The 10,743-nt window shown below is 36.3% G+C and overlaps 1 protein-coding gene and 1 pseudogene across 1 annotated transcript; both read right to left on the reverse strand.

The window, feature by feature from the left end:
• Positions 1 to 1,181: 1,181 nt before the first annotated feature.
• On the reverse strand, positions 1,182 to 5,521 carry LOC127645146 (G2/M phase-specific E3 ubiquitin-protein ligase-like; annotated as a pseudogene).
• A 17-nt stretch (positions 5,522 to 5,538) lies between these two features.
• On the reverse strand, positions 5,539 to 8,892 carry LOC127645157 (uncharacterized). Its single transcript, XM_052128678.1, has 5 exons — positions 8,782 to 8,892; positions 7,900 to 8,047; positions 7,669 to 7,793; positions 7,275 to 7,584; positions 5,539 to 5,630 (listed from the first exon to the last, which is right to left on the reverse strand). The coding sequence occupies exons 2-5, from the start codon at positions 8,039 to 8,041 to the stop codon at positions 5,539 to 5,541; spliced, it is 669 nt and encodes a 222-aa protein (XP_051984638.1). The 5' UTR covers positions 8,042 to 8,047; positions 8,782 to 8,892.
• Between the last annotated feature and the right edge of the window lie 1,851 nt (positions 8,893 to 10,743).

The raw sequence follows: 10,743 nt of genomic DNA on the forward strand, positions 1-10,743 counted from the left end.
ATAGAAGCAAATATAATGACCATATTTGACCTCAGTTAACCTTTGGCTGATTTGTCGTCAAATTCATAATAAAAAATTGGGTTATAATTTATTACAGCTGGGGAACTGACTTGCATGAGCTTTTTTTCCCTCCTCAGCCTTTGTAGTTTTTAATATTAAAATTTGTAATGAGTTGACTCGTAGTGTTTTTATTTCTGACTGGCCTTAGGTTTGATGCAAGGGATTGTGGATTCCCAGTGTCACAGGAAGTCATTCAAGAGTTTGAGGACATTCTACCACCACCGCAGCGCAGTCGTTGTGGTGACGGTAATCTCCAAATTCACTTTGCAGACTTAGAGAGACAGAGTGGGCTGTCTCCACCAGTCAACTGGATAAATGCTGTTGAGAATTACATAACACTCAAAAATATGTCTGGACTATAAAATCATTAGTTTCTGATTCTGTGATATGATTATTTGTGTTACACATGCACATGTTACTGATGCCATTACAGAGTTAAGTCTTCTCATAATCTACTGGGTAGCTTGATCTGCTATTTGCAAAGAACATTTATGCTTCCAGGAGGGTATTGATTCTGGAGATCCTGTGAACAGCCTTCACATACTTTAAAGCACAGTATTTGTTATATAATCCCTATTTTACTCATCTAGACAGTATAGTGTAACTAATTAACTGTTGACTGGGTAGATACTTGTGCAGAAGTCAGATTTTTTAATTTTTAATTTTATAACTTTGTCATTTCTAAATGAAGTACATCCAACAGCTTTATACATTTTAAACAACTTTATTTGTTCGCTGCATGTTTACACCAGTGTTTTTCTGAACATCAGTGAGTGAAGCTCTGTGTATAACACAAAATCTTAAGTTTTGTGCCAAGAACATGCCATGCATTTATGTACAAAAAAAAAGTTTTGCTCCTTGATGAAAAATGTCACTTGTGAAAATATTAAAACTGTTGTATTATTCCTCAAAACTCAGCAGTGCATCAATACAATCAAAACTATTAACCTGAGCATTCCTTCCTTTGAGTGGCTTGAAATGTTTAACTAGTGCAGGTTAAAATGTACAAGTTATACAAACACACCTGCATTTCAAAATAGTAAAGAAAAAGATGAAAAAGATTTCAATAAAACCGTTAACTCTGACCTAAACTCTGGTCTATCAGCCAAAGATGTTTAGTTTCAAGGAAGCCCAAAACCAGGGGAGTTTTGCAAGCCATAGTCCATGGCTTCTTGATACTCTTCATAACTGGGTAAGATTGGAATTTTGATTGTATTTGAACATACATTTGCCATGGGAAAGCGTGAGATCTTCTGAAAGACTAGCAGTGGCTGTGGCTGTATTGCTGCAGGAGGAACTTCCTTCAGCCCAGTTCCAAACATAAGGACATCTTCCAAAGAAGGACTAGTCTCTTTTTCTAGGGAGAGCAAAAGAAAAATATGTTAGACATGATGTTTTTTAGTTTGTTTCCATTTATTTTTTACTTGTTGCTACTTTCAAATCAGTGTAGTCATCACCTTGCAGCTGTAAAAGGGTTTAAGCACAGTGCTGATTTGTTGCATGGAGGTGGTTTGCAGAGGTGTAAAGTCCAGGGGTGTATTCCAGAAAGCAAGGTTAACTTACCGTCAGATATACCTTGAACTCCCGGTAGATTAACCCAAACCTTGCTTACTCGAGGTATGTTGGTTCCAAAAACTCATACCATAAGTTCATCCAACCCAGAGTATGTTCCCGGTTAACACATAAGACATTCTCAACAGAGTGTCGAATCGATGATTCACCATGGAAACAGACGCTAAGAAAAAGCATGCCATTCTACTTCCTCCTTTTGTTTAATGGCGATTTATATAACCTACTTGGTGCACATCGCCAACTATTTGGTGGTTGTGCAATCATTTTTTCAATCTTTTCAATCTTTATTCATTGAGAATAAGGATTATATTGTTTATTTGATGCTAATTAATTGAATGTAGATCCATGTCTGAGATGACAATAAAATAAATATATTTGAATTTAATAAACATTTAAACATTACCTTGTTATAATAGTGCTTTAGAATTTATATATAATATTGCATATTATATAAGTGCAACTATATAACAAATTTTGTTATATTAATTATATAACGCATCTGAATACCTCTTAAGCAAACTAACCCTGGTTGCTATGGCTACTTACATACCCTGAAATGTTTTTGGAACCGAAAGTTGAGATTATCCACTTACTTACTCTTAAACATACCCAGATATGTCACATAACCAGCTTTCTGGAATACCCCCCCAGGTTCAGAAAGTAAAAGTCGTCCTCAGTATTCTGTTCCAATCACCTGGATTTGCTAATTAGCACAGTTTTTCAGCCAGGAAATAGAACTAATTAGTGAAATCAGCTGGCTGAGTTCATGGGTGGAATAAACATATGGCAGGACTTTTACTCTCGGACCCCTGGACTTTACACCTCTGGTGGTTTGTCATTTCTCCTAAACCACATGTGGCATAGTGGAACCCAGTTTAAATTCTAATGGACCACATAGCAAGCAATTGTGGATTTGTCCTTTGTGTATAACACTAAGGTTCTTTGAACTGATGTAAATTTCTGACATAAATTACTTTATCTCACCGTTTGCTGTAGTGATAATTCAGCACATTTCTTATAATTTTAACCATAAATAATACCTTCCAGGTAGAGCAGATAATCTCGCCAGTAGCTCAGTACTCTGGCCTCCTCCTGACGGTTGGTGCTACCAGGTTGACTAAACTGCACTTGGAAGATGTTCTCTACAGCATCAGCTGTCAGCTTGGTCTCAGTGTAGCACATGAATGAGAAGAAGAGTGAAGGATGCTGTTCCAAGGCATTGACAAAATCAAGAGTTGCTAGTCCCTCTTTGAACCTACAAAAAGTTCCAAGTCAAAAGGTGCACTACAAGGGGTTAATGTGAACAACTACTAAAATATATATTGGTCTTAAAATTGAACATCTGTATATGAGGTGACACTACTTCAACCACCATATTTAGCCCTTATTAGTATAAAGTGTTGAAAGTATTAAAGTAGTCATGTTATTAAAAATGTATATTTAACTTTATATTAAAGGTTTGTTACATGCCCACAGAGTAAGTATAATATTATACCTCTGGATGGAAACATGGTTTCGGTAGATGAAATACCACTGAATGTAATCATCTACTACTTTATTCTTATCCCCAGAGTCCTCATGAACCGATAGCAGCCTGCTGTCTGAAGCATGCTGGAGTGTTTTTCTGTGAGTCCCTGGAGTTCACTCAGTGATGTAGCATTCTTTATCTAGAGGAAAATAAAAAGCAATGAAATGTATTTATTTTTATTGGACCAAATAACAGGCCACATTACATTTATACAAATTAGTAAGGCGTGGACTATTCATAATTTTTCTTTTTAAAAGTGGTTTGTAATGACATAAATATAAAGCAAGATGGGATCATCTAAAACAGATAACATAGATACAAACAGAGCAGCATTGAACAGTAATGTCAGATTCGAAAGAATGAAATACTGTGACTCATTTTTTTCTATACTGTACATATTTAGGCATATATTGATCATTTATGGTCTTCCTTCCAGCACCTATGCAGACTGAATAAAGGCTTTTTTGGGTGTGGCACATCAAAGATTCTGATAAGAATATCAGATTTCAAGCACAAATGTAAACATTTCTTTGACCTTCGTAATGGCAACCAAAACATCTGATTCTGATGTTGAATAAATTGACATTTTGAGGGATTAAATTAAAAATCAAATGAACTCATATTGATAATGATATTAGGTTAAAAAATTTACAATAATAACATTTATTTGAGACATTTAATTCAAATGCTAGAGATTTAGAACTACTGCTTTGAATTTACACTCACTACCCATATAAAAGCGTACCCTCTATTACAGTATTGTCAATCATACTGTTTGTACAGCTATTAAGGTATAAATACTAAGGATAGATTTGTGTCAGTTGATGAAAGTAATGTCTCAATTTTTATAATCCCAGCCTAACAAATTACCTCAAGGAGGGTCTTCTTGACCTCATCATCAGGTATGTCCTCAACTGGGGCCTCAATTGTCTTTACTTTACCAATTAGGTAAAGGAAGAAATTTGGGGAAAGACAACGAGGCCCTGGACCTCCATGGACGATCGAGACAGCAATCATTTTTCCAATCTGGAAATACTCATTGTCTTCTGCAGCTAAAAATGCCAATATTGCAATGTTAGAACACATTAATTTGCAACATTGTAAAAACTTCACAAGAAAGTATTACCTTTACAATCAAATGAGAGGTATTTGGCATTTTCTTTGCCTTCAAATACCCTCCTGGTTTTGATGGTGTCCATCAGCAGGGTCAGAAATTCACGAGTAGGGCCCCCGCTGTCCAAAGCCTCTTCAGTCAGCCCCGCATCATCTGTGAATTTCACCATTAAGCTGCAGGTGGGGTCAAATGAGGATCGCCTGAAACCTCTTAAGGCACCATCCCAGACATTTGCCCGGTTAATGTTAAATCTGCTACAGGATGATTTTTTAAGATTAATTGACAGATTTGACACTACGTCTGCAGCTGTTAGCCCATCATGTCCATCACTGTAAAATAAAGCAAACAGTCTGTGAAAAGCAAGAAATATTAACATGGCCTCTTCTTAGTTTTGTGGATTATTTAAACCAGGGCTTTTTAGGTTTTTAGTCTTTTATGGGCCCTTTATAATGAGTAAGCTATACAACACTGCTCAAAAATGATAAGCATAATTTGGACATCACAACTTTAGTAATAGATTTTGAGACTCCGTCCACAAAACCACATTCTTCTGCAGAGGGATAACTGAAGAGAAACAGCCTGACAGATTTTTACTTGTAAACCTGTTGCTGAACTGGTAGAACATTGCGTTAGCAATGCAAAGGTCATGGATCCGAGTCCAACGGAATACACATACTGATATATAGCTTAAATGCACTGCAAGTCACTTTAGATGAATGCCTCTGCCAAATGCATAAATACATTTTACACTTTATTTATGACTATTGAAAGCAATTAAAAATGTTGGTTGGTTTGAGACAATAAATATTTGCAAAATAAGAAAGGCTGAAGAACAAGGTGCAGAAGTACTTCTTATGTGATAGTACCTGTCTTTCTCTGGCAGTTTCTCTACTTCCTCAAGATCTGAGGAACTGCTGTCAATGGTGATAGGTGCATATATATTGGTATATGTACTGTGGAAGAGAGGTACAAGAACAACAATAACAGAGTTAATACAGAAAGTATTCTGACACAGATATGTTTTGTTATTTTGGCTGTAGTCCAGTACTTTAGTCTAATAGTTTTATTTCAAATCTAGTGTTCTAAAGTACAGAGCCAAAACAATTAAAAACTATGTCCTAATACTAAAGATGTGATATAAAGTTATGTCTTATAACCGACCTGTAGAAGTCACTTGACTTAAGTTCACCCACTAAGGAGGTCGTCTGTTTGCATCTTGTTGCACTGTTGGCCTGCAGCACCAACATCACAGCACAATAAGAACTTACAGAAATACCTTGATTATTAACAAATTCCAGTGTATTATATTACAGAATATGACATACTTGCTGGGATCTCTCAGATGTTGTGACTGACCTAAAACATACAAACAATTTAGTTGAAATTTTCACTGTGTTATAGAGAACATAAAATGCTTTCTTTATAGCAATTTTTTTAATGAATGCACTAAAACATACTGACATTCATATTGGGTTGCACCCTAACAACTTCATCCTCATCCTCATGTTCTGAAACGGAGTCATCTTCATGACCTCACAAAAGATTTTGTGATCAATCTTTATTCCATATTACATGTCCAGTATTGTTAAATGTGTAGGCTGTAACTGTAGTTGGAATCCCACTGTCATCATTTACTCAGCCTCAAGTTGTTCCAAAACTGTATACATTTCTTTGTTCTGCTGTACACAAAGGAAGATATTTGGAATAATGTTTGTAACCAAGAAGCTCTCACTCCCCATTGACTACCATGGTAGGACAAAAAATACTGAAGGGTGAGGGTCGAAATCCCTTGTCTCATCAGATATATCAATACATATATATATCCTTTTATATCAATATCTATCTATATTCTGTTGCTTCACTTCTTTAATAAAGTGATGAATTAACTATATGCATTATCACATAATCAATTCTATTTTCTTATGCATAACTGAAATATACTTTGAATCATATGTGTGTTGGAATGTTAACTAGTGTCTTTTAAGGAACATTCCAGAGTCTTTCTCTCTGTCCTGCCCGTAGGCTGAAGGTCTTTTGGGGATAAGCTTAGCTGTGATGAGAGGGGGCAGGGAGAATGTTAAACATATGTTCTGTGTTTGATCGTTACTTTTCTATGATTAAGTATATGGTTTAAAGTCCTATGCAATACTACCTGAATAGTAGAAGTGTGATTTTCTATTATTATTTCTTTAGGGAAGAAATGTATGCTATTTCCACCCTCTCCTCTGCCCGAGGAGTGAATATTTTATCTCTCTGTTTTGGTTTAAATGGCCTGATAATGTGTGCTCTGGCTGTCTGGTGCCCAGAGAAGAACTGTCGTTCGTCAGTGTTTTGTGTGTGCGTTTGACCTTCTACCTAGGTTTTGAACCCAGGGATGCACACCAGGCCGACTCGAAGATGCCCCGCGACCATCTGCGAGGTCACTTCAGACGTAAATCTCGGGCCCAGACGACAATTGCGCTGATTAATGTTGATAGGCCATTTAACTATCTATATGTTGTGACTTTATGTTCTTTTAGCCAATCAGGTGTGAAATAATGGAATGTACTCCTTGCAAATGGTATAATTGATGTAAGATTTTGTGTAAGGTACGAGTTGGCTTTCGATCTCCTCGTGAGACTTTGCCGCTGGCTCTACCAATTTCACTGCAAACTATACTTCAGTAAATTGTTTTATTCTGTAATTGAATTTCTCGACTCCTGGTTTTGTTTCTCCATATCTGGTCCGGGTCATAACTATTATACCCCTAACAATACTATGGTAGTAAATGGGGGGTGAGAGCTGCTTGGTAACAAACATTATTTCAAATATCTTCCTTTGTGTATAGCAGAACAAAGAAATGTATACAGGTTTGGAACAACTTGAGGCTGAGTAAATGATGACAGAATTTTAATTTTAATTGGCTGAACTATCCCTTTAAAGCACTTATCACATAAAGTATTTTGTTTGTAGTTTAAATGTGCATAAAATATATATAAAACATACCACTTCAATACTTACTCTTTGACAACAAATCCTCAAGGGTACAGATGTACAATGTGATCCTTTGAAACGCCTTTCCAATGGCCTCTTTGTATTGTCCAATGGTAAAAGGAGTGTCAGTCCCAGGGATATTTTTTATCTGAGAGCCATCTGGATAATGCAAGACATATTCTCCATCTTCCATGTCTTGATTGAAATCTTTTTGTTTTTTCACTGCAGCTGCCAAGAGTTGCTCAGATGCCCACTGGGGGTCAACATGTAGAGGTAGGTTTTTCCCTCTCATGGGCTTAAAGCCATTCCTGGTCTTGCTCATGATCCCAACAGAAATCTAGATGATCAGTGAGAAAAGATGGAATAATTATAATTATCAACGTCAACAACGTCATTAACTTAAAAATAAAAATTTGCTTACCTTTACTGTTTTATTTGATTTCTTTTTACTTTTAGAAAATGTCTTCCTTTCAGTTTCTTTTACTTCTCTGTATTTCATAAACTGGAGAACAGTTGGCTTTGATGGAATGGCACATGCATCAGTCACTGAAACACAATCAGAAAGAGAGAGAGAGAAAAAGATTGACTCAATGTAGTTGATATAATTTGATGGACAGAACAATAGATTGAAATCTCTGTAAGAGAACATTACCTGCTCTGGGCACAGTCATATGTGACACATGGTCATCACCTGCAGTTCTAGAGGCGTTCTCTACAAACCTTACATCTCGCCCACAGGAACTACAAAATCTGGGCAAAGTCGCCCATTGAATGCCACAGAAAGGACAAAACATTTTTATCTGAAAAAGATGAGTGGACTGAAGTTAGCACGATGTATTATTTTGTCCATTCTTTCAATAGTAAAAGGGTCTGAATACATTTTTGAATATTATTATTACCATCAATATGCAATTTACTTTGACCTGGTTTTAACCATTACAGTAAGTTTTTCAATTGCTAACAAGCATTGGTCAGTACTGAAGCCACATTTTCAAAACTCTTCATATAGTCTGCATTACCAAGATCAATCTTGCCCCAAAACTCACTCAGACCAACAAAACACTTCATATTTGTCTCAAAATAAGCTCATTCCACCAATCACTGGCAACAATTATCATTCAGAAAACATACATGTCATTCATAACACAGTGACCTAAAAAAGACTAACAACAGGGAGCATTACATACATTTAATTTTTTATTTTTAATGTTTGAATGATTTTTTCACATAAATATTCATTATATGATAAGAATAAAATCGTTTGTTTTTACTGACTGTATTACAGCATAAAGAATAAATGAGAAATGCAGCAATATATTAAAAACATAACATTTTCAATTAAAAAAAAATTTATTTTGCATTGAGGAATTTATTTTCCTGAACCTTGATGTTATTTGGTTGTGAAAGTAATTAGCCTGCTTACATACTAACGTTTCACAGTTAATTGTGTATTTCAGATTATTTAGGCTAATAATATCCAAAGGGCCAATGAATTATACGATCAGGATTTTAAAATAAAGTAAAACAAACTCACTTTTCAGGTCATGGACAGACGACAACACCACTGATGAGGTCTTATTAAGGTCTAAGCATGTCCCAGCCAGCCGGGTTCGTCACTTTTTGGGGTCCCCTGGAATCATTTCCGTTGTGTTGTGAACTCTTGCAGCGCGTTTCTTTAGTTGCAGCGCGTTTCTGTATTTGCAGCGCGTTTCCGTAGTTGCAGCGCGTTTCTGTATTTGCAGCGCGTTTCTGTATTTGCAGCGCGTTTCTGTATTTGCAGCGCGTTTCCGTAGTTGCAGCGCGTTTCCGTATTTGGTTGTGTTGTGAGTCTTTGGAGCACACGTGTTTTGTAAAATAGATGAAGATGTTTTCTTAATTCGCTGGCGTTGTTTTCTATTTGCATGTATTTTTTTCTATTTGCATGTGTTTTCTCATTTGCAGCGCGTTGAGCTCTCTCGGCCACCGTACTGCGATTCTCATTGGCCTTTTCTCAAACAATGGGAGGTTTTTGGGACTCTCAAGAGCGACCCCTAGTGTCACAACATCGACACAATGTCTCGTTCCCTCCTTCAGAGAATAGAGGTCATGACAGTAACCATGACGTTCCCCTTCTGTCACTCACTCGACGTTGTGTCGATGTAGTGACACTAGGGTTCCGTATAGAAAAACGTCACAACAGCTGATCCGTGTAATGTGAACTGCTGACTGTAACCATGATGTTTTCATTCAAACTGCTGTGTGTTAAAGCATTTAACATTGAACATTCGGCTGAGTGAATTGTGATTGATTCATGTGTTAATACACACTGCACGTGATAAGATGTGTAGATCCACCACCACGAGAACTTAGAGCGCATTGGGAACTGTGCATTCCAAATTGGGGAGAAAAGGGGAGAAAATAAAAAAACTAAAAAACAATGCACAATAACTCATACAAAACAAAATAACCATCAACTCACCTTCAAGATCAAATAACAAACTTTTCTTCAGAAGTGTCTGTTTTTATCTTAGATCTCACTTTTTACTTGATATTTTATCAGTCATTTTCTCTCTTCTCTTCCCAATTACAGACTATTACACACTGTCTCTTGATTGGTCAACCCTAGAACTCTCTCTGTGCAATTCTTAAACGGGCAGCGATTAATATTTCAAATCATATGTTATTTTAGGGTGCTAAATGCTATTTATTTGTGTTTCAATCTTAATTATGCTTTTATAATAAATTACTTAACTGTATTTCCTGTGCTTTTTCCTTTATTAGAAATCTGTTTTAAAGCAGAAATACACTGGGTTACACTTCCACTGGCCATGACATGATACTCACTCAATTCACTGACTTATGTAGCCGAAACTGTTCCGTGATACAACTCCCCTTACCTGGGAGAATGGGATGAGAATAGCTGACTCTAGATCAGTAGCTGCAAGCAACGTGCTACATAGTTTGTGTACGCAGACAAAATGTCTTAATTTCTTAAAATATTCAACATTTTTGTTCTATAATAAACAAGTAGTTTGATTCGTGAAACATAAAGTTTTGAAGGCATTTTGGTAGCATTAAAAACTATTCCATTCAAGTTGTATCAACATGCGCATTTGCAGTTGTATGCAATAAACCCATGGCGTCTGTATGCACCATGGATCAGCTCAAAACAAGCATGCTTTTAGATGGCTGAAGTGAAAAATATTAATTTATTCATCAGACTTATTCCTTGAACATATTAGACTGGAATTCCCCACTGAATTTTATCCTGACTTCTGAAAAATATTTCAAGTTGATTCTGACATTGTCGATGAGCACAGCAGATGATGACAGATATGATGCAGGTTCAAGTGTTGGACTTTGCTGCTTTAGGTAAGGCAGTGGTTATTCTTCATTATTCATGTTAGCTGCCACGTCAATGGAAAAACAAATCATGCATATTCCAGTTATTGAGTCTTTATTATAATTATGGCGTGAAGACCTACTGATTGTAGACTTTCTAAATAGCTGTTTGTTT

Source organism: Xyrauchen texanus, chromosome 1 (genome assembly GCF_025860055.1).
Source record: "Xyrauchen texanus isolate HMW12.3.18 chromosome 1, RBS_HiC_50CHRs, whole genome shotgun sequence".
Taxonomy (NCBI): Eukaryota; Metazoa; Chordata; class Actinopteri; order Cypriniformes; family Catostomidae; genus Xyrauchen; species Xyrauchen texanus.